At 54.6% G+C, this 24,180-nt stretch overlaps 1 protein-coding gene across 1 annotated transcript in view; it reads right to left on the reverse strand.

The window, feature by feature from the left end:
• The window catches only part of RET (ret proto-oncogene), a 52,889-nt gene that overhangs the window by 22,435 nt on the left and 6,274 nt on the right, over positions 1–24,180 (reverse strand). The window contains exons 2-5 of the mRNA XM_033208985.1: positions 7,046–7,309; positions 5,126–5,413; positions 2,567–2,808; positions 1,145–1,340 (exon numbers count right to left, since the gene is read on the reverse strand). Coding sequence (XP_033064876.1) covers positions 1,145–1,340; positions 2,567–2,808; positions 5,126–5,413; positions 7,046–7,309 — 990 coding nt within the window. The remainder of the gene's footprint in view (positions 1–1,144; positions 1,341–2,566; positions 2,809–5,125; positions 5,414–7,045; positions 7,310–24,180) is intronic.

Consider the following 24,180-nt stretch of genomic DNA (forward strand, 5'->3'; position numbering starts at 1 on the left):
CTGGGGACCACTTACTCAAAGTTTCTTGGGTTTGTGTTTTCTCCAGGCTGTGGTCACTCATCCTGGCTCAGAATAAACCTCTTTAAAATGTTTTACAGAGTTTCGTTTTTTTGGGGTAACAGGGTGTGTGTGTGCGTGTGTGTGTATGTGTGTGTGACATGAGGGCTTAAAGGTCTGCATTACCAAGGCCCTGGGAAGAACATGCTAGAGCCCTCCAGACAGCTCCCCGAGAGCATGGCAGAACTCCCCTCCACTGCAGGAGCCTCCAGCAGACCCAATGACCTTGCAGGCCAAGCCTTGGAAGTCATGCCGCCTGTGTACCTGCCGCGTGCTGCCGCTCTGGTTCTCATGTGGTGGAAACAAAGATGGGAGGGGCACTCCGGCAGACAGGGTGTTCAGTGCCAGGGTAAGGAGGCTGTCTCCCTTCTGACGAGTGGGGCCTCCATAGGCTTGGTGAGGTGGGGAGGACTGAGGAATGAACAGGACCAGGCCAGGCAGAAAGGGGCGAAGGACCCACGGCCCGGGGTTCCCCCAGACACAGACCCCAAATGCAGGTGGTTTATTTGGAAGGCGATCCCAGGAGAAATCAGCAGGAGGTGGGGGAGGGAGGCAGGAAGCAAGACCTCAGCTGAAAGGTGCCCTGCAAGCAGGTGAGCATGGTGGTACATGTCAGGAGTCAGGCAGGACAATGGGCTCAGAAGCCCTGACCTGGCTCGGGGCTGCTTCTGTACACCAGACTGTTTAGCAGAGAGCTGATAAGGCTGGAGCAATAATCCCTAAGCATTTGAGACACCTTAGGGGCAATGATGGAGTGCCAGGGGTGGGAGGAAAGCCTCAGGTGACATGTGTGTTTGCAATCAGTGGTGAGCCCTGGTGAGGTCAGCATGGGGGTGTGGTAGGGCCCTGCCAGGGTTGGCCATGGGGCAGCTCAGGGAGAGAGGACCCATGGTGAAAGCCCTGCTGGTGGCTGGAGGGCAGGCCTGGCAGAGACACAGGAAGTGCTTCGCAGAGGGTGGAGGGGAAGTGGCTTGGGCCATAGAGGGACATGCCAGGTGTGCATGTGTGTGGGGTGCTGCTTGCCCATGAAGAGCGAGCACCTCATTTCCTGGGGGCCCAGCCAGGCCATGCCACCAGCCCCTCTTACTATAGTCATGTACGGTTGCCCGCACGAAGCTGCCGTTGGCCTGGACCGAGGTCTCGTTGGGCCAGTGCTCCACCCGGAAGGTCTGCTGGGTCCAGGTGTCCCTGGGGAGCAGCGTGCTTGTGTACCGCCTCACCAGCTCCCCTGACGCAGGTACCACGTCTGCATCGAAGACACGCAGAGTGGCCACTACGGTGTCCTGCAGGATGCAGAGGGCGTTGGTCAGTGCAGGTTTGAGAGTGGCCCCTCAGACCCCCCAAAACCAGAGAACTCAGGATGCTGCACGTCCCACACAGCCCACAGGCGGACCAGGTGTGTGTTGTCAGAGCCAGGTCTGGGGACTGTCTGACCTAGATTCAAGTTCCTATGGGGTCACTGGCCAGCCTGGCCCAGTCACCTTCCTTGAGCCACTGACCCTCGCCTGTGTAACAAGTGCAATGTAGACCTCTTATAAGGAGAATTACAGCTGATGCCCAGGCACCCTGCTGGCAGGTCCCATCAAGGTCCCTAGAGAGCAGAATGAGCACCTCCACTCTCCCCTGAGGAAGCTGGGCCCTACAGGGTGAAGGTCAGGTCAAGGTCACACAGGAACAGATGGCAGAGCCGCGATCCGAGGCCAGGTCTACATCAAAGCGCTCTGCTCGAAGCATCCTCCTCCCCCAGGCTGGAGGGGGTTGTGAGGAAAGCCGCTGGGCACCTGGGATGGCTCTGCCCACCAGGCCTCTGCTGTCACCCCTAGGCGGCCCAGGGAGGCCCACACAGCCTTTACTCATAAGGTGTACTTTCGGTCAGACGTCCTTTCCCTGCCAAACCTGCACGTGGTGTGCCCAGAGAAGCGGGACAAGGCAACGCACTACCGCAGTCCCCACGCCCTCTCCCACGGCCCCGGCGGAGTGGGCCGGTTGCAGGAAGGCCTGAGGCTCAGCAGGTGGCGGTGGCGCTCCACCAGCGCGAACTGGAGAGGGGCGGGGCGGGACCGACCCGGGCGCCGGAGGTGATCCGCCTTCCTGTCCATTTCCAATCCCCGGCACCGCTCCTGGTCACTCAAGGGCCCTCCCGTTGGGGGCTGACTGCTGGTGGGAGGGAGTGCCCTCCCGGCAGATGCTCCCCGCCCGGGCAGCGCGCCGCACCCGCCTGCAGCGGCACAAGTGTGCCCCAGACGCGAGCCCTCAGGCCTCATCCTGGTCAGTTCCAGACTGGGCACCCAGGGTTCCCAGTCTCCCGAAGCAAGGCCCCGCTGGGTGCTGACAGGACTCCCCCTTCTTCTCCCCCTAGGACAGAGGGGGCCGACGGAGACGAAGGACAAATGAACGCGTGAATGGTCGGCCACATGATTGCGTGGCTACACGGACACTAAACCGACAGAGAAACGAACAGCGGTGGGAGACAGACACTGGGTAGACCACAGCACGCGCGGACAAGCACCTCCTTCCGCTTGAACTCCACCACGGCGCTGGCGGTGTCGACGCCCGCGGGGAATGTGGGCGCCGAGTCGTCCTCGTCGTACACGGTCACCGGGAAGGGCACCATTACCACCTCCTCGCGCGCGCCGGCGTGCACGGTGCACACGGCCACCAGCTCGTACTTCTCCCGCTGCTCGCGGTCCAGGGCCCAGCGCGTGCTCACCTCCAGGCTGTCCGGGGCGCAGCGGAAGGGCAGACCCTCACCTGCGCACCAAGCAGACAGGGGCCCCGCGTGATCGCCAGCTGGGACCGGGCCAGCCGCCTTTCACGGGAAGGGGGCTCTGCGGTCAGAGCGGGGCGCACACCGCACGCCAGCCGAGGACCCAGGCCTCCCCTCCTCCGCTCCACAGGTGAGCGCAGGGCTCCGAACACGAGTTTGCGCTTACGTCCTGCTGCAGCTGCGTCCTCACTCGTGCTGGTGGGGAAGAGCGAAGAGCGGGGATCAGCACCCTGAGCAACCGGTAGGGACTGGGACACTCCTCCATCCACCTGGCCTCGATCAGAAGTGGCCTTGTGTGGGGAAGGGTGACTCCGGCTCAGACCAAGCTGCACTGCAGCCCTAGAGAGCCAGCTACTGGCCCTGGCTGCCGGTTTTTTTTTTTTTTTTTTTTTTTTGACGGAGTCTCGTTCTGTTGCCCATGCGGGAGTGCAGGGGCGCCATCTCGGCTCACTGCAACCTCTGCCTCCCGGGTTCAGGCGATTCTCCTGCCTCAGCCTCCCGGGTAGCTGGGACTACAGGCGCCCGCCACCACGCACGGCTAATTTTTGTATTTTTAGTAGAGACGGGGTTTCACCATATTGGTGACTTTGGCTGCTTTTTAAAAATGTTAGTTTTTTTTTCAATTATGTATGTGTTCATTTTAGAGAACGTGAGAAATAAAGCCACGATTCTACCACTTGAAAACAAACACGGTAGACATCTGGGGTATGATGTGACATTAACGCATAATGATTTCTGACCGCCTAGTGTGCATCTCCACTCTACAACTCCTTGTCCAGTGCGTCGCCAGGCTGGTCATCCTTTGAAGGCCGGATGTTGAGGCAAAAGCGCATGCTCCGTGCCCTGCACTGCAGCTCGCGCTCTACATCGCCCCTGAAGCAGGGCCAGGAACCACAACACACTCTTCAGTGAGCCTGCCCTCGATCCGTCCTCCAGAAATAATCCAGAAATAATCCAGAAAAGGGGGCATGCTGAAGGCGGAAGGTCACTGCTGAAGACTCCACAGCCAACCCCAAGGAGGAGGGGGCAACTCCACAAGCCTCCCAGGCAGAACCATGTCTTGCACATGAACTACACATGTGGGAAATGCTTATCATATAATGCTTTCCTCTGTCAAGTGTGATTACGAAAAGAACCCCACTAAACTAAATTTAATGACATAATTTTTAGTGGAAAAGGGCGGCATGCAAAAAACCAAATGCTTCATCAACAATCTAGTTCAAAGACATCTATTCCTGCCCCAGAGAATGAAAGGAATCTGGGGAAGCATGAGTTATGGCTTTTCTTCCTTTACTGAGATTTTAATATTCTTGCCATGTTTGTGTGATAAAGTTAGTGTGAATGGAGGACACACTTACCAGGGGTGCAGCCTGTGACCTGGTTGAGCCCCACTTCCTGACTTTCAGATGGTCAAATGGGGCCTCCCTACACTGGGTCAGCTGCCTTCTCCCCTCTCCGCTGGGATCCAGCTCATCCCACCCCCTGACTGGCGGCAGCTGCCTGCTTCTTGCCATGCCTGGGCTTACACCCGCATCCCGGCATCACAGCCCACATACTCCTGTTCAGAGGTTTCTCCTGTAGCCTTCTGATTGTCACCCAGCTTCACCCCTGAATCTTCCCACCCCAAACCATTCCTAACACAGCAGTCTGACTAATCCTTTTAAAACTAAGACAGGTCCTGCCAGCACTCCGTCCCTCCAAAGTCTTCCATAGCTCCCCATGTTCCTCTGGAGAAGGCCCTGAAAGCTGCTCCCAGACCTGCCCCCTGTCCCAGAACTATTCTGCCCTATCGGCCTCAGCTCTTCCCTGTAGCTCAGTGCACTCCAGGCACACGAGGGTCACACTGTGGTGCCCTCCAAGGGGCTAGGCCTGCGTACCCGGCACCCTCCCACCTTTGCTCTGCTAGCCCCCACCCTGACCACCCAATTTACGATGGAGGAATGGAGGTCTCCTCCTCTGTTACCCTCCTCCTCAGCGTTTCCCTCTTCCCAGTTTCCTAGTTTCTGGAAGCTAGCTCCTTCCAGAAGCCACCCGGTTTCCTTGGCATGCTCAGACGCTCTGTCTGCCCCACAAGAATGAAAGCTGCAGGCAGGCAAGATTCCAACCTGTTGTGTTCATTGTTATATCATTAGCTCCTAGAACAGTACCTGGCCCCTGGCAGGCATGCAAGAGGTACTTCTGGAATATTGAATGAACTGATGGCATGGAGGTGAAGAATAAACCAGATGGCCTGTGTCAAGGGCTCACAGAGCAAGCCCAGCAGTAGCAGGCACTGTGGGGTGGCCCCACAACGGCACTCACCCTCCAGGAGCCTGTAGGCCACGCTGATGTTGGGGCACAAGAACTGCACAGGCAGCAGGCGGAACTGGTGGAAGGTGCCTGGGGGTCGGTTCTCCCGAATGCGGAAGGAGGGCCTTGTCTCTGGGAAGCAGAGCTCCCGGGGCTTGAGGGAGGTGCAAGCTGGAAAGGAGGTGTTGAAGAAGGAGAAGTACACGCGGGCACAGCCTGGCCACTGGCACTCGCCCTCACGAAGGGACGTGGGTGACAGGAATACCTTGAGGTAGACGGTGAGCAGGGGGAAGCCGCGGTCTGCAGAGAGAAGTCAGGTCTGTGGGGGCGTCGGCCACACCTGCCAGGCAGTCGGGAATGGGGAGGAGGCAGGAGCTCCAGGGCTGGTGTAAACCCTGGTCCCCACCAAGGTCCACAAAGCTCAGCCTGGTGTTCCAGCTCTGCCTGCTACCTCCTTACCTCTGCTGCACGGCCCTGCAGCCCAGAGTACCAGTGCCCCACAGGCCTAGCTCTCATCATTCAGTTTTCAGCTTAGAGGCCCCTTCCTCAGGGAGGTGCGCTGAGCACTGGGTCTAAGGCTCCCCAACTCTGACGCTGGCAACTTCTCCAGTAAGGAGTGACCAGTGCCCCCCCTCCACACCCTCCCCAGGAGGTTTGGACTGGCCACAGGCATACTTCCCCAACGCCTAGAGGGGGGCATTTCCGGCAAGTTCCATCACCCATGTGTCACAACCATTTCAGCTGGGCTGCAAGGGCTTTCCCAGCCTCCATCTTAGCTCTAGGTGGGCAGCTGCTCCTCACAGCTGCTCTTCCCATATTCTCTGGCATTCTCTTTACTTTTTGCTAGCCTGTAGCCTGTGCCTCATTGCTCCAATCCCCTGTTGTAATTAATTCTTTACACAAACTTTCCCTGTTAAATTACCCTGTGGTTTCTTCCTCAACAGGAACTGGCTGTGCATGAAGCCTCTCCCCACCTTGGAGGGCTTAGGCCTCCTAGGAAACCCAGGCCCAGGGCAAATTCCATGCTGGCTCCCTCCCAGGGACTCCCGTTCCTCAAGCTCCACCCTAGGGGAGCAGGATGAAGAGGGCAGCAACTAAGTGCATGAAACCACGACCTATCTCAGATGCCGCCTCCTCTAGGAACTACCTGGGCTGTGCTAGAGGGAGCTGCCCACCCAAGCCCCCTCCCTCCCCTGCACCCTGGCTGTCCCTGGCAGACAGATCAGTCACTGTGACTGGGTAGGGCAGGGATGCCTACTCTGCATTCACAGCCTGAGGCTTGCCTCTCCCCAGCAGACAGGGCTCAGGGTAGTTGTGAGAGCTGAGAGTCGTGGCCCTGGAGGGGTGCTGAGGATGGGAACTACCAGGTGACCGTTTCCTGTCACAGGGGCTCTGCTTCCCCTCCACACCCCTCCCATTACCAATGTCACATGTGGCCATGACTCGGCTCTGACTGCTCCTCCTTCCTCCCTGGACACCTGGGACAGGCTCAAGTCCCTGCCAGGTACAAGGGCAGCCAGCTGCCGATAAGAAGTCAGGCTTTCCTTGGGAACTGCCGCTTCTCCAGAGAGTTGCAGGTCATTTGCTAAATCAAAACCTTGGGATTTTTCTAGTCCCACTTACTCCCTCTCTCGAAACCTCCTAATCCTTTTTAGCCCCACTGGAAGAGGGATTCGGGTCTGGCAGAAGAGTGTACCCAGGTGATTCCTGTGTGTCTCCAAACTCCTACAGCCTCAGGCAGCCCTGAAGCTTGTCCTGGCTTCTCTCCAGGCTGGACACAGAGGCAGGCCAGCCTCACCTAACCCCTGACACCTTCCACAGCAGGGGTGGTGGGGGAGCCACGCTGAGCCTCAGTGCCAGTGGCTGTGATGAGGTGGCTTGAGGAAGGGGTGGGGCGGGGCACAGGGGTGGGTGTTGGGGCAGCTCCCTTACTGCGGCCACTGAGCTTCTCCCAGGAGCTGCGGTCCAGGCTCTGATTAAGGTAGAGGAGGCCGGTGTCCTCCTGGATGCAGATCCAGTTGTTCTCATGCAGCCGTGTGCGGTACGTGCCGTAGAGGTGCTGGCCCAGGCGGAAGCTGGGCACCTCCTCAGGGGCGTCCCGCAGGGCGTGAACGTACAGCAAGGGTGTGCCAGCCGGTTGGTCCACATACAGCTTCTCCCAGTAAGCATCCCTTGAGAAGTAGAGGCCCAATGCCACTGTGGGAAGTAGGGAAGTGAGTGAGGGATGGTGAGGATAAGGCTTCTTCAAGGACACACACACACACACAAAATCATTAACTTAAAATTCTGATCTTAGCAGGAGTTTTTCATCTCTGTTCCTGATAACATGAACACTCAATTATTTGTATAGTTACACACGGGCTAGAAAAAAACTGCTTTAAAATAGAAAAAGAGAAGGAAACAGGGGAGGCAGTATCCTCAATGACAAGCCTATTCTCAATCATCCAAGCCAGAAGGGCGCCCGAACCATACAGAGTTCTCAACAGATCACCCAGAGCCAGAGTGTTCAAGGGCAGGTGACACTGCCAGCCACGCAGGGCAGGCAACAGTTGCCAACAAATGAAGAAAGCACTTTATAGGAAAGTCGTAAGTCTTTATCTAAACATACGCCTACCATATGACCCTGCAATTCCACTCCATTCATCCAAGAAAAATGAAAACATACGTCTATCAAATGCCATAGTTGGAACTGGAAGGATGATTCATGGAAGCCAAGAGCCTAGAGGCCCTTCAGCAGGTGGATGGACAGGCAGACCATGATCCAGCCACACCACAGAATCCTGCCCAGCAATGAAAAAGGATGAACTATGGATACACACGAACACCTGGATGGGTCACACACACACATACTATGCCAAGGTGAGGAAGCCAGGCAGAGGAGAGCACACATGGCACGATTCTGGATGGATATTAGGCAATGGATCAGACTGGCTGCCTGTGGCAGGCAGGGGTGTGGGGGAGGTAGACAGATTGGGAAGGGCCACAGGGCACTTTCTGGGGAAGGTCCCATATCCTGAGAGGGGTGCAGATCATGCGGGTATATTCGTTTGTCTGCGTTGTACAGCTAAGGTCCGTGCATCTTATCTATGTAGTATTTATTTATTTATTTAGTTTTGATATGGAGTTTTGCTCTTATTGCCCAGGCTGGCATCTTATCTATGTAATTTTTAATATTTATTTATTTATTTATTTTTGATATGGAGTTTTGCTCTTGTTGCCCAGGCTGGAATGCAATGGCGCGATCTCGGCTCATCAAAACCTCCACCTCCCAGGTTCAAGTGATTCTCCTGCCTCAGCCTCCCGAGTAGCTGGGATTACAGGCATGCACCACCATGTCTGGCTAATTTTGTATTTTCTTAGTAGAGATGGGGTTTCTCCATGTTGGTCAGGCTTAGTAGAGATGGGGTTTCTCCATGTCAAACTCTCGACATCAGGTGATCCACCCACTTTGGCCTCCCAAAGTGCTGGGATTACAGGTGTGAGCCACCACGCCCAGCCTATCTATATAATTTTTACCTAAATAACTGAAAAACGAATCACTGAGGGCGCCGCGGACAGAGGCGTAGCTTCCTCGGAGAAGGCAGGATGCTGGCCTCGGCTGTGGCCAGGTGAGCCCAATCAGGAGTGCAGTGCACTACACTGCTGACTGTGTGTGGCCAACATTTCCCACAGTAGAAAGCTTTTAAAATAGTTTTTGGAACTCATGTACATTGTTGGAGAGAATGGAAAATAATATACAGTTATGTCATGAAAAGCAAGAAGGTAGTACCCAGAAACTTAAAAATTGAATTACCATATGATCCAGAAATCCCACTTCTGGGTACATATGCAAAAGAATTGAAAGCCAGGTCTCAAAGAGATATTTACACTCCCATGTTCACAACAGCACTATTCAAGATAGACAAAAGGTGGAAGCAACCCCAGTGGCCATCAATGGATGAATGGATGAACAAAACATGGTCTACACATACAATGGAATATTCAGTCTTAGAAAGTAGGCAAATCTGGCCGGGCGCAGTGGCTCACGCCTGTAGTCCTAATACTTTGGGAGGCTGAGGTGGGTGGATCAGTTGAGGTTGGGAGTTCAAGACCAGCCTGGTCAACATGGTGAAACCCCTGTCTCTACTAAAAATACAAAAATTAGCTAGGCGTGATGGCGGGCATCTATAATCTCAGCTACTTGAGAGGCTAAGCCAGGATAATGGCTTGAACCCGCAAGGCGGAGGTTGCAGTGAGCCAAGATTGTATCATTGCACTCCAGCCTGGACAACAGAGCAAGACCCGTCTCAGAGAAAAAAAAAAAAAGGAGAGAAATCCTGACACAGGCTATTAACATTGATAACCCTTGAGCACATTATGCTAAGTGAAATAAGCCCATTGCAAAAGGATGAACACTGCATGATTCCAGTTATGTAAGATCCCTAGAGTAGTCAAATTCACAGACACAGAACATAGGATGGTGATTGCTAGGGCTTGAGGGAGACAGGATGGGGACTTAGTGTTTGATAGGGGCAGAGATTAAGTTTGGGAAGATGAAAAGTTCAGGGATGGTGGTGATGTCCCTGAAATGTATGTTTAAAAATAGCTACATTGTAAATCTTATTTTTGTGTATATTTTTCCACAATAAAAAATAGTATGAATTTTTTAAAAGATGGATAAATCGGCAAAAATGCTTAAAATGCATTAAGAACCTGCAAATAGACTCTAGAATGCCCAAACAATACCAACATCCAAAGCAGACATTAGGAATACTGCACTTATATGCAATCGATCTCTCTTTTCTATCAGTTTGCTCCCACCCAGACAGTTGATGCTTGAGGTTGCTGAGGGGTCTGGAGGACGGGGCCTGCAGCAGCAGTTGAGAATGCCCCCCGGGGCCACTGGCTCCTCCGGGACACATCTGGGTTTGGGAAACAATCAAATGCCAAGTGGACCCTGGAAGAGAACAGGTGAGACGTCTGGAGTCCCACAGTGGGAAAACAGAACAGGAGAAGGGTTCTCTTGAAGTGCTCACTGCACATCAGGAACATTGCTTCCATGACAATGCCCTCAGGGTGGGAGGGGGTGCTGCATTTCTGGTGACAAAGAGGGTGAGAGATTGTAACTCACAGTGGCCTCACAGGGTGAGGAGGGTCCAGATGCCCTGGCCCCTGATGAGCCCCCTCCCAATTCCATGTGGTGTCGTATGTCTGGGCTATCCATGCAGGCGACAGGGTCCGTGTTCTTTTCCCAGAGGGGATGCTAGGGACCTGTCTGAGCTCAGGTGGGGAGAGGCAATGCAGCACAGCTGGGTCTAGTTTTCTCTGGGACACACACCTCTGGTCCTGGTCTTCCCAATAAGAACATCTGCACTTGTGCGGTCGTGGGGTGGCTCTGGTGATGCCCAGGCTGCAGAAGAGTGGGCGGGGCCCTGACACCCCATCTACCGCAGGAGCAGATCCAGTCTGGGAATCCTGCAGGTGCTCCTCTGGGGCCTCCATGATGTGCAAGCACCTTCAGTGGTCCAGGGACTAGACATAAGATAGGTCTGGGCTTCCCAAAGCCCCCACCACAAGACCACATGTGCAGGGGAGAACGGGCCTTTCTGCTCCCATCTGGCAGAGCCCACCCCTACAGGATCGTGGGGGGCCCAATCCCAATTGGTCTCCCTGCTGCCAAAAGGGATTTGTGGGTCAGGCAATGATTGCGAGCAGAAACAGACTTAAATGCACTTAAAATGCCTCGCCTCCCAGGTGGTCTCTGCAGCTGGGCACAGCTGTCTTAATGTTCCCGCTTGTCACAAACACTTCTAGATGGAAAAACACATGATCCAAGGTGGGAGAATGAAGGAGGTGGGTGCAGGGCCGGCCTCAGCGAGTGCAGCCTGGGCAGTCCCAGTGGGCCCTGCTCAGAGGTCTCACGCTTGGTTTAATGCTCTTTGCTACAGTCTTGAAATTCTTCATAATTCTAGAACAAGGGGCCCACAAACGATGCAGCCAATCGTGGTGAGTCAACCACGGGGGAGGGCCGGGGAATAGCTGCTGGCATCAGGCACCACCGGGCTGTGCAGACTCTGCAGAACACTGGCCTCCTCTGGGCCTCAGTTTCCCCAGCTTCGAAGTGGTGAAGGCATGCTAAGGAGAGGAGCAACAGCCAGTGCAGGTGTAGGCAGGTGTGCACCTCTGCCCAGGGTTGTATCATCATGAGCCTCTCATTGCAGACTCAGCCACTGGGTACAGATCCCTTCACTGCCCATTTCACAGATAAGAACGGTGAGGCTGGGTGGCGAGAAGCCTGACCAAGTTAAACAGCTGGACATGCTGTGAGGCTTTGTGTCTTGGGGGTTAGAATAACAGCTGAGAAAGGGATGGTGGAAGTCAGGCTCCAGCAGGTGCTGAGCCTGCCAAGACACCCAGGGCCCTGCTGGCTGGCTTCCCATCCTGCTGCCGCCTTTCTGCCTAGAAGGGCTGACTGGCCTGTGGACCAAAGTCGGGCCTGTGGGTTGAGACCTAGCTCTGGTGAGAGCCACTCCTGGCACCATGGGAAGGTCACCAGCAGGACTTGCAAAGCTTTTCCCACCCCATTGCCTTCAGGGTCCAAATGCCACGTGGAGACAGAATCTTCCCTCACACCTAGCACACAGGTGTCTGCCTGGACAGCTTTGGTTGCCAGGGCTGGGCCCACCCTGTGCTACTGCAGCACGACAGTGGCCTGGCACACACCACACCCACCGACGGTGCAAATGGCAGTGTTGCTTGTCTGAGAAACCAAGAGGATTCCCACATCAACCCTCAATGACTCCCCCACCGTGGTTCTGGTTCCTCAGGCCGGCTGTACCCTGGCACCATGCAGGATGGGGTGGGGAAAGGTCCTGCTTGCTCACAGCACACCTGCCAAAGACCCAAGTTGCTGCTCACATTCAGAGAGACCTCAGGAACCTTCAAGGCCTGTGTAGTGTGTGTCATGAGTGTGTGTATATGTGTGCATGCACAGGGCATGCAGGAGACAGAAAAAGAGATGGAGGCACGCCCACCCAAGACCCCATCTGCTCCCACCCTGCCCACCTCAGCTGGAAAGACTTGGCCCTAGTGTTTGACAGAGTGAAGTGCTAGACTGTTTCCAATGGTCCACACTTGGCTGGGCTGTTTAATTTATTCATCTTTGGATGCAGAGGGGACCAGTCCCAAGCCCCCTCGTCCCACACGTGTGCACACACACACCTTGTCAGTCCATACACTCTGTCCAGGTGTGCATGTTCTCCAGGCGGGCCTGGAGCAGGCTACTTTGCAGGCAGCACAAGGCAAAGCTTCATTGGTGGAGGGCTTTGGAGGGATGCTGGGGACAGGCCAGGGCTTGCTGCTGTCTCCGGTTGTTATACCTGCCTTTTCTGAGTCCTGCTGCCCAGCAGCCCACGAGACAGGGTGTGCTCCACCCCAGCGCATGCAATCCCTCGGCACTGATGCAGCCCACACCGGAGCCCAGCCATCAGCTTCCTGCAGCCCTCAGCCTCAGTTCCCATGCCCTGAGGAGAGTTCCTGCCAGATCTGAGCCTGCACAGCACCCCCAGTTGGGCATCCAGCTCCTCCCTCAGGCTCTGACCCCGGCTGGGAAGGGGGTTCCTTCCCTGGTGCCCACTTGCAGCCGAGGGTGCCCCACAGAGCTCTCCCCATCCCTACCCGACCCTCTTTCATCACAGTTTAGTGCCTCTCATGTTACTGCTCCTGTCTCAGGGACCACATGGGGCTGTCTCCTGGTCAGACTCGGGCGGACACACTGCACACACGCATTCCTTCTCTCACACACTCATTCTCTCGGATGCATACCATTACACACCACGGGGGCACACAGTTACACACTTGTTCTTCCATATGCTCACACATTATCACACTGCCAATCTGGCTCTAACAAGCACATGCATTCGCTCATACTGGTGCACACCCACTTTCACACACAAGCACACACATTTTCCTGCACCCTAGGTGCACACATACTAAGCGTGGCCTGGCCCTGTCTGTGGAGGCGGGGGCTCACCAGCTGTGCACAGGCTCCTGGCTGTGGCCCTTGGTCTCCCACTCCCCCACTGCCGACCAGCAGCTCTGATGGGGCACTGTGAGGTCACCCTCACCATGGCATGGTGACCCTGCCACAGAAACACAAATGGAGCTCCAGACAATGAAAAACTTCCCTAGGATGGCAGCATAAGGGCCGAAATTTGGGACTTCCGAAAAAGAAAACAATAACAACAACAATAGGATCCAAAAACTGCATGAATTAGAAGCAGCACAGGGCGTGTGTGTACAGCAGGCCCTTCCTGCAGAACCCCTCATGCGACATCAGCCCCACGCCTGCCCTTGATGGGTGGCAGACGATGCAGATGACAGCTTTATTATGGCCCAGCAGAATCTCCTTAAGAGACGATTTCCTAATGCAATCATCTTCCTGGGAATGGGAAACAGGCCCCAGGGCTCCTCCCTGGGGGCTGGGAGTAGAAAGAGGCGGTCCCTGTCTCCCCAGGCCAGCTGTCCCTATGGGGGTCCCTCCAGCCCCATTCTGAGCACTGTTATCCTCTCAGGATGTGACCTGTTACCTCCCCCCACCTCCCCCACTGCTTCTCTCCCACTTCCCACTCATGTTTTCTCTTACTATAGTCAAATATTTGACATGTACAACGAATACATTTCACAGAACATTTATGCTGAACAAACACTCAGGAGCCCGTGGCCCTGCTGAACTGGATGCCTGGCCACATGCTGCCCTCCTGCCTCCCCATCTGCCACTGAGTCCACCCCCAACAGCAGGAGCCCACACCCGTCCTTTCTCTTGCCTCATTTTTTGACGTCACTCATGGAAGGCCCATTTTTGCTGGGTGGAGAATTCCATGTGGACAGCTATTTTCCTCCGCTCTACATAAGGTCTGGTTCCCTTCTTTGAGCCTCACTACTGCTGCTGAGGGGCCATGCTCAAGTCGGCCCCTCCTGGGTAACCCACTTTCTCCCAGCTGCTCCCAGGACCTCCTCTGTCTTTGGTGTTGTCCAGCATCACTGGGATGCTAACGAGGCTGCTCACCCCCTTGGCTGGTTTCCTCCTCTGCACCCTGTCCTCCAGATGGTGGCAGTGGCTCACTCGCCAGCCATATCCAGGCCCTGGGCTGTTAATCCTGTCTCTATGCTGGTGTGCGATGTGCTGATCAGCAGCCTGGGCATCTCCATGCCTTGCTCCCTCCACTCCTTTGCCTCAGTTTGGCCCCTCCTCACCCCAAATTGTCCCCAACTCTTCCCCATCTCATCACGGCATGGCCCCACCTCACTGCTCAGGTCACACACCTTAGTCCCCGGAGTCCTTTTTCTTTAACCCCTCACCCCACCTCCCGAATCCCTTCTGCCACCCCCATCCAACCCTGGACCACACATTGGGCATCACAGGCAACTTCGCACAGAGGAGCCAGGGTCCACTGAATCATGGCACCCTCTGTGGAGCCCTGTGTTAACTGTCCGCTGCTTGCAGAATAAAACATAGCTCCTCATCAGGGCCCCCAGGGCCCCCTCTACCCTCCAACTCACTTCCTCCTCACTCTTACAGGGTGCACACCTTCCTGCCACATCTGCCAACTCACTTTCTGTGAGCTGAATCAATAAATTGATGAACCAATGAATGAATCAATGAATCAACGAGCCAGTACAATGGTTTCATAAACAGGAGTGTGAAAGGACTGGGCACATTTGGGAAATGGTCAGAATTCAGGGACAGGAAGAGGGTAAGGGGATGGGGAGATACTGTGACATGGTCTCATGGGCACTGGAGCCACGGGCAGGCTGTCAGTGGCAGGACAGAGCTGTGTGGATGCGCCCTGTGCAGTGCCCACTAGTGCACCAGCAGCCTTGGGGGGCCAGCCACTGTGCTGAGCAAACAAGCCTGAGGCTGAGAACAAAACCACTCCTTTTCAGCTCAGGAAATGATCTACAGGTGCCTGAGGAGCCCTAGGCACCGGAGCGGCTCTCCAGACTCACTCAGGTAGGACCACCTGCAGCACGCTGCACAGACCTGGGTGACGGGCTCTGTCCCAGCTGGAGGCTGCTTTTGCCTGGGACTATAATCTAACTTTGCTTTTAGGAAAAAAACACAGATCAAGGGAGGCTGTACCATAAATAACAAATTTGGAGGTGTATATAAAGAGAGATTCTAGTTTTAAAAAGTTATTTTAAATTGTGGTAAAATACACACGAACTTTATCATCTTACAATTTTTAAGTGTACAATTCAATGGCATTAAGTGTGGTCACACTACTGTGCAAACCATCCTTCCACAGCACTCTTTTTATCCTGTGAAACTGAAATTCTGTACCCATGAGACAATTACTCCCCCTCCTCTCCTCTCCCAGTTCCTGGAACCCTCCATTCTACTGTCTCTACGAATTTGACAACTGTAGGGACCTTATGTAAGTGGAATCATACAGTGCTTGTCTTTTTGTGACATAATGCCCTCAAGTTTCATCCATGCTGTAGGATGTGGCAAGATTTTTTTCCTTTTTAGAGCCAAGTAATATTCCATTGTATGTCTGTATTATATTTTGCTTATCCATTCATTGGTCAATGGACACTTGGGTAACTTCCACTTTGTGGTTACTATGAATAATGCTGCTGAAAACGGGGACATACAAATGTATCCTGACCGCTTCCTGCTTCCTTTCCTGTATGTATCCAGAGTGGAGGTGCTGGAGCCGAAGTTGGCTCTAGGTTTAACCTTTGAGGAGCCTTCTTGTTGTTCTCCACAGCAGCTGCACTATTTACCTTCCGGCACTGCGCAAGAGTTCAATTTCTCCACATCCTCGCAAACACTGGTTCTTTTCTTTTTTTGATAGTAGACATCCAAATGGGTGTGAGGTGGTATCACACTGTGATTTTGATTTGTATTTCTCTAATGAGTGGCAATGCTGAGAATCTTTTCATGTGCTTCTTTGTCATCTGCAAATCTTATTCGGAGAAATGTCCATCCAAGCCCTGTGCTCATTTTTGTTGTTGTTGTTGTTGTTTTGGATGGAGTCTCACTCTGTCACCCAGGCTGGAGTGCAGTGGCACGATCTCGGCTAACTGCTACCTCCGTCTCCGTCTCCTGAGTTCAAGCGATTCTCCTGCCTCAGCCTCCCGAGTAGCTGGGATTACAGGCACCTGCCACCACACCTGGCTAATTTTTTTGTATTTTTAGTAGATACAAGGTTTCACCATGTTTGCCAGGCTGCTTTTGAACTCCTGACCTCAAGTGATCTACCTGCCTCAGCCTCCCAAAGTTCCAGGATTACAGGAGTGAGCCACCACGCCTGGCCCCCTGTGCTCATTTTGGAATCAGGTTTTTTTGTTGCTATTGTTGAGTGTGAGGAGTTCTCTACAGATTCTGGATTAACACTGATCAGATCTATGAATTACAAGTTTTTCTCCCATTCCATGGGCTGCATTTTCACTCTTTTGATTGTGGCCTTGGTTCACAGAAGTTCTACATTTGATGTAGCCCAATTCATCCATCCTTTCTTCAGCTGCCTGTGCATTTGGTTTTTACAGTTTTAAAGATGTGTACCCAGCTAAATCTTCAGCTAGAACCAAGGTCAAACAGAAGCATGAAGTTTTTGGTCCCATCTGGCATCGCCCTGCTGCCCTGGCCACCTGCCTGGGGCAGATACACACCTGGGCACGGCCAGTTTCTGCTGCAGTTCCCACTTCAGCTGCTGTCCACTCAGAAGAGCACGGCATCCAGGCACGGGAGCGCCCTGACTGGCTAGGGAGTGCCCCATCTCTAGGCAGTTGTGAGGGCTCACAAGGGCTGGGCCACTAGCGCCAGCCCTCGGTGCCAGGGTCCCAGGGGGCCAGGAGCCTGCAGAGGAGGAACCTCTGCTCCTGACCAGCACCGCTGCTGCATGCGCCTGGGTGCGCAAAAAATGTTTTTGTTTTAATTAATTTTAAAATCAAAAGGATGAAATAAATATAACAATAAGGAATAAATAATAATAAAGTGGCCTGGATTATGTTTGTCTTATACCAACACAGTTGCAGAACACAATTTTGCCTTTGAATGTGGGAGGGGTCCATGGTGCACGCATGTGGCCCTGGCTTGAGTCACCTGGTGGTGCCTGAGCTCCCAGGAGGACAAGGCTTAGCATGGAGCACACAGCCCTGGGCAAGGCAGGGACCCATCCGAGGCCTCAGCAGAGGAGGCAGCACCCAGAGGTGGCCCAATCTCAGCTGCTTTCTGTTGCAGAGCCCTTCCCTTTGCCACGCCTCCTCCTCACACAAGCCCAGGTGCCAACCCAAGAGCTTTCCAGGCAGCCACTACCAGACACTGGTTTCCAAGTGACGACTAAGTGCACTCTGCCTGGCGTCCTGCTCTCTTCCTCAATTTCCTGTGTCTTCCCTGCATCTGGGGGTGGCTCTCATCACCTCTAACTCAGGAGGTTCAGTGGCCTCTGAGCCTCACCCTGCCCAGGGCAGCCACCACACACAGCTGTTCACAGGTGTCTCTCTGAGCCATTTGCCAGGCCTGGGCCTGCTCACACATGTCCAGTTTCCCCTTCATACACAGAGCCTGGGATGTGCAGCTGCCTGCATGCCCCCACCATCAGCCCTTCACTCTGGGCCCTGGTGCTCGCTCGCTCACTCAGCCTGGCCCAGGGCTCCCAGGTGCATGACCGTCCCTGTCCTCTCCACCTGTGGGAGTCCTGCCCACTGTCCTGAACAAGCTCCTGTCCCAGCCCCAATCTCTGCCCCAAGTCCCGACCCTGCTGGCCTTTGCCTCCCTTAACTCTCAGGGTTCTTGTCTGATGATAACAAGAGTATGAGGCTGACAGACGGTGCCCACACACTCAACCTGCTCTTTGCTGGGATGGCTTCCTCCAGATGCCCTGCCTATGAGCCAGAGGAAGGCCCCACTGGCCGGCCTATGGTGGTGCCAAGCAGGTGGGACAGGCCACACATGCTCCACGCCTCTCAGTGTGTGGTGTGTCCTTGCATGTGGGGGCGGGCTCCCCAACACAATGCTGTTGGCCCCGTACACAGCAGGAGCACCCAGTTATGCCTCTTGACGATGAACCCTGGGGTCCTGAGGTGTGTCCTACAGAAAGAATAGACATGCACTCCCCATGCTGCCTGCATGCCTTGGGAGAGGTGACAGCAACTGGGTCCTGAGTACTTCCTTGAGCAGCAAAAGGAGCGGCTATCCTGGCAGCCCACAAACCAGGCAAGACAGATGGACACGCACATGCTAATGGCTTGCTGGTCAAACACAGTCCTGGGCTCATGGGGAGGATGCTCGCTGGCCAAGAAAATAGGCAGCTTGTCAGCCCTTTCCCTGGCAAGGAATCCTTACTTTTGGAGAGATGAATGTGTTAGACCCTAACGCTGGAGACCCTGGGACACCTGACTGGGGCACCCATGTGCACACTCCCTGAGGTCAGCGGGCTGGCGAAGTCATCACACCCTTCTGCTGAGCTGACACTGCCCAACCTGTCTAAAGTGCCCAGCCCTGGGTGGAGAAGAGTGCCCAGCCCAGTTGAGGGGCCAAGGGGGCTACCCCATGCTGCCTGTTCTGAAAAAATGCCTGACCAAGAGACAGCCACAGACAGGCAAGTGGAGGCTAAAGGGAAGGGACTGTCTGGGGCTGCAGCCACAAGCAGAAGCCAGTGCCCAGCAGGACGGGAGGGCTGGGGGCAGAGCCAGAGTGAGAGGAGGGGAAAAGCAGTAGGAGGTGGAGGCAGTTCAGATGAGCAGCAACAGCACAGAGCTGGAGGCGAATGCTGGTTGGAGACAGAAGGCCACCTCCCTGGGCCATGAGGGCATGAACTTTGGAAGAAGAGGAGGGTTGGGCAAGCTTGTGGATTCCAGGCAAGGCTGTGGACTCCATCTGGGTGATGGAGAGAAAGTGTGTGTTGCAGTGCTAACGAGCCTGGGGCAAGGGGCATATATTTGTGTCTCAGTTTCCCCTCTGTACCCACTGAGACTCAGAGCTCCCACCACACAGGGGTGTTGGGAGCTAGAAGGAATTAATGCACGTGAAGTTCATAGAACAGTGGCTGGCACCAAGCAAATGCTCACAGAAGATGGCTGCATCATGACCATCAACATCACCATTACCTCTACCACCACCATTACCTCCACCTTCCTCACCACTGTCTCTACCACTACCACCAGCACCATCACCTCCACTACTACCATTGCCTCCACCACCACCATCACCACCACCATTGCCTCCACCACCACCATTCCCGCCTTCACTATCATGACCTCCACCACCACCATCACCATTGCTTCCACCAGCACCATCGCCACCAATCGCCTCCACCACCATCACCACCTTCACCATCATGACCTCCACAATCAATATCTCCATCATGTCCACCACCACCGTCTTCACCATCACCACCACCACCACCACCACCACCACCACTCACCATCATGACTTCCACCATCAACATTATCATCACCTCCACCACAACCACTATCATCCCTACCTCCACCATCACCAATATCAATACCCCACTACCAACACCAACACCAACACCATGACCATCACTATCACCAGCACCACCCCCATCTCACCTCTATCCCCACCACTCTCATCACTTTGCTGGCATCCTGAGACTTCCAAATGAAAGCAGCTTTGCCAGGTTTAATCTACACTAACCGTGGAAGGAAATCTGGGCTGTGAAGACCCACAGGGCCACCACTGGCTCATCCTGCCCACTATTGTATTTATAACCCTGCTTGATCCCCAGCACAGAGCAGGTGTGAAGGAAAAGCCTGGGGCAGGCTCTGGTAACTGGAGTCCATAGAAGCCCCTCTTCAGGAGCACACTGCATCAGCCCCTGTTTCCTTGGCCCAATTGTACCCACGAACAAGGCAACACCTCCTTCAAGAAAAATCTGACAGCCTGTCCCATTCTTCGTACGCTAAGTTTAAGCATCTCTCTGTAAAACCATCAAGAAAACACTGGCCTCTGCAGCTCAATGCATATACTGGGCACTCAATAAACACCAAGGGCAGCTACTTTCCTGGTGTCCTGGTGACACCAGTTATCATCATGGCAGTGCAGCCTCAGTACCAGACTTAAAAATTTATTCTTCCAAAATGCTGGGCAGGAGACCCGGTGCGGAGTGCAGGATCTCCTCAGATACCTCTCCTCTTGGACCTCCAGCCAGGCAGGGTGGCCAGTAGCTGGAAGAGCAGCTGAGGAGGAGGAGAGATAGGGCCTGGCCCTGGCCTGGGAGGCACCACAATCCCTGCACGCACGAGCATGGCCCTCCTTCACTGAGGCTCTTCTCACACACCCGGTCTGAGCCCCTGCTGTAGAACAGAGATATCACTCACCCCATCCCATGCTAGAAAACAGAGGCCCAGAATTCCTGCCGCACACTCATGGTAGAACTGCAACCAGGGCATGAGCCTCCTGACACCCCTAAAAGCCATGCAGCCTTCTGCCGTGAGTGGGGAAGGGGTCCAGGCATGGCTGAGGTTTGGGAGAAGGAGGTCCGCAACTGGGCACTGGGGGACCTGGCACCCCAGGGCTACCTTGTGCACACAGACCCAGCCTTCTGCTCTGAGGGGTCCAGGCCCTAAGCTGCACAATGGCCACCACCCACACTTCCACACCCAGACCAGCTGCAGCGGCCTGGCCAAGATGATGGGCGCTCCTGCCCAAAAGCGATTTCCCAGCTGCTGCGGAGTTAATCACCAGCCTCACTGGCAGTTGCTTCCGGCTTCTATGCAAAGGAAACTGCCAATTAGGTTATAATTAATTTCTTTCCTAGGGCAAGGCCTGGCTGTAACAAGACTGGCCACCCAAGTGGCCTATGGATGACCGTGTAAGGGTCACTGGCACCCTTGGCTGCAGAGCTCTAGAGTCTGCCCCAGCTGATTACATTGTTCACTGGCCCCGGCCTGGGGCAACGGGGCCAGGGCATCACCACTGGCTTTGACCCTGGTGCCTCTGGCCTGGGCAACTGTCCCCATGCACTCAGCAAGGCAGTGACTCAGAGCACGTCCATGTGCTAATTTAAGTCATTCTGTCAGCTCATGTTCCTCAAGCTGAGACGGTCTTGCCCATTTTCGCCCTACCCCAGCCCCTTCTCATCCCTGCTCAACATTAACCAGTGGGAATCCACGGTGTGCTCCTTGTAAGCAAGTCTGCTCCAGGCGCTTCATCTGCGTCACCCACTGCATCAAAACGTCAGAGGTAGGAACCATGAGGATTTCCATCTCACACAGGAGGAAAATGAGGCAGAGCTAGCTTAGGTACCCTGCTGGAGGCCACACAGAGGCTAGGAATTAAGCTGCAGACTGGCCTGGGCTTGTCTGTTCAGTGACAGGCATGCAGAGAAGCCGGGGCACTGTGAGCTACCTCCCCTTCTGCACTGGCTGCAGAGCAGAAGCTGGGCTCTCCCTGGGGAGAGGACACAAAAAAGGCTTGAGGGTCTGCTCTGGTGGAGAGTCGGGGGAAGAGAGTCGCCAGCCTCTGAGACAGTAGGTTTCAGCCCAGCACAGACCTGGGGCCAAACAAGCTGCCAATCCTGATGCCCCAGGTCACGGCCAGGCAGCCCAATGAGGGGGCACCACCTGCATCTGGATGCTGTTATCCAGGTCCTGGGAGCAAAGACCTCAACATCAAGGGTGAAGAGGAATCCAAATCCAAGGCTGGGGGTGCCATGCAGGGAAGGGGATGCCCAGAGGAGTGGTGCCAAGTCTTCACCTGACACTGCCCCCATGTGTGACAACTCACACTGCCTCGGGGCCTCGGTTTCTCCATGTGTAAAATGAGAGGTTTGCACTGATGTGTAAGCTCCTCTCAGCCGAGGTCCTCATGCCCTTTGAGTCCACGTGATGTCTGTGCAGTATTCACAGAATGAGCTCCTGACCAGGGGCCGAGGGGCTGACGGTGGCTGAGACAGAAATTGGGACAGACTCTGGCCAAGGTAGCCCCTGAGGGGTGAGGGACATGGGGCCAAAACAGGATTAAGACTGCAAGTGTCCTCCCAGGCCACTGACAATGAGGCAAGAAGACAAAGGCCTAGTCCAAAGAAGAGAGTTCAGCAGCAGGAGGGAGCAGAAAGGCAGGGCAGAGTGGCCCAGTCCATCCCCCTGTGCCTCCCCACTGTGTGCCAGGGCTGGGCGCTTGACCTCCCTAGCTCTGTCCCTAGCTGCGAATGGGGACAGGAACTCCTCCGTGGGAGCACAGAGTGCCTGCCTATGGATATCAGTGTTTCACCCTCACCAAGCAGATTCGCAGGAGCCCAAAGAGGCTGCCTGCCACCCTTGGGCCAGGGACCCTGGCTCCGTGCTGACCTCCCGAGCTACCTAGGTGCATCCACCACTGTCCTGAGTAAACTGCCCCAGGCCCCGGCAGCATGACATAACACCACAGCAATGACGATAATCAATTTACGGCAGATCCGATTATCAGCCTGGTTATTTTTAGAGTCAGGATTCAGGGTGAGCGAGAGAGGGTGGCCCTGGGTTCCCATGCTTCTAAGTCTTGTCTCGTCAGTGGGATGGGGGTCCGCTGGCTCCTTGCACCTTTCCCCTCCTCCATCCTTCACAGGGTGGTTCCTGGGAGGCCCCTTCTTATGCACAAACATTGACATCATGGCTTCCAGATGTTTGTCCTCAATGTGGCCTCAGAGTCCGGATCTTCCGAGAATATCCCCAAGGTCCCCAAGGGCAGTGGTGATTCAATGCCCATGTGAGGAATCAGACGAATCCACATTCTCCTCACAAGGGACCTGGGGCTCAATCACTGACGGTGACAGCCCTGCATGAAGCTGCTTTTCTGCAGCTCTTGATGCAGATCCGAAGCAAAGTCAGCTGTACGGCAAGACGGCCACCCAGTTAGACAACAGGCAGAGGGCTTGAAGAGATGCTTCTCCAAAGAGACATGCAACTGGCCAGCATGCACAGGAAAAGATGCCTAGCACGCCATCACCGGGGAAAGGCAAACCAAAGCCACAATGAGCTAGCACTGTGCACTGGCTGCGCGGCCAGAGTGAGACATGAACCAGAAAACAACAGAGAATTATACGTGGTGGTGAGGATGTGGATAGATTGTAACCCTTGGGAATGTAACACAATTCAACCACTGCGGAAAACAGTTTGGCGGCTCCTCAAAAAATAAAACAGAATTACCTAGCGATTTCATGTCCAGTTATGTACCCAAAAGAACTGAAAGCAGGAACTCAGATATTTGTAACAGGAATGTCCCTGGCAGCATTTTTCATAACTGCCAAAAGATGGAAAGCACCCATGTGTCCATCCCCAGATGAATGGGTGACGGCACACTATTTACCCCTGACAGGAAGGGGCTGACGCATGCCACAGCCTAGAGGAACCCTGAAGACCTTATGCTGAGTGAAGCCAGACAACAGTCCATGCAGATGAAATGTTTCTGGACAGGCCAAGTCACAGAGACAGGACACAGGCTGGGGGTTGCCCGGGGACAGGAAGCAGCGTTTAATGGGTACGGGGTTTTCTTTTGGGGTGATGCAAATGTTTTGGAATTAAGCCAACGCCTGTGCAATGATGTGAATGTGCTAAATGCCACCAAATGGTTAACTTATAAATGGTTAAATTTATGCTATATAAATTTCACAATTAAAAAAGTGTAACCCATAATTATTTGCTACCCTGTTTTCCCCTCCCTCCCCCTCAGCTGCTGGGCCTGCCACCAGCCCCTGCTATGTGGACCAGGACAAGGGCTGGAGAGCCGGGAGGCAGAAGTGTGTGCAGCCACACCCCTGCATGCCCGCATCCCTGTGTCCTCTGAACTTGAAGCCTCCTGAGGTGTTCAGAAGGGCCATGTGACAGGATCCCAGGGAAGACAGGGAAAGTGACAGTGGCCCCCTCCCAGGCCTCAAAGCTCCTCAAGCCTCAGGCTTCTCGAAACTCTGTGCCCGCCTATGCACACAGCCAGGCACACGGGCTGGGAGGTGTGGCCACCCAGCAGGTAAGAGCCATGCCAGGTTGTGCCACAAAGAGGACACAGTAGACGGTGTTAAGCTTCTGAGACTGGGGGCGTTCCTGTCACCAAGTACAGTCTCACCTGCCCCAACAGATACAGG

Source organism: Trachypithecus francoisi, unplaced genomic scaffold, assembly GCF_009764315.1.
Source record: "Trachypithecus francoisi isolate TF-2019V2 unplaced genomic scaffold, Tfra_2.0 Lachesis_group9, whole genome shotgun sequence".
NCBI lineage: Eukaryota > Metazoa > Chordata > Mammalia > Primates > Cercopithecidae > Trachypithecus > Trachypithecus francoisi.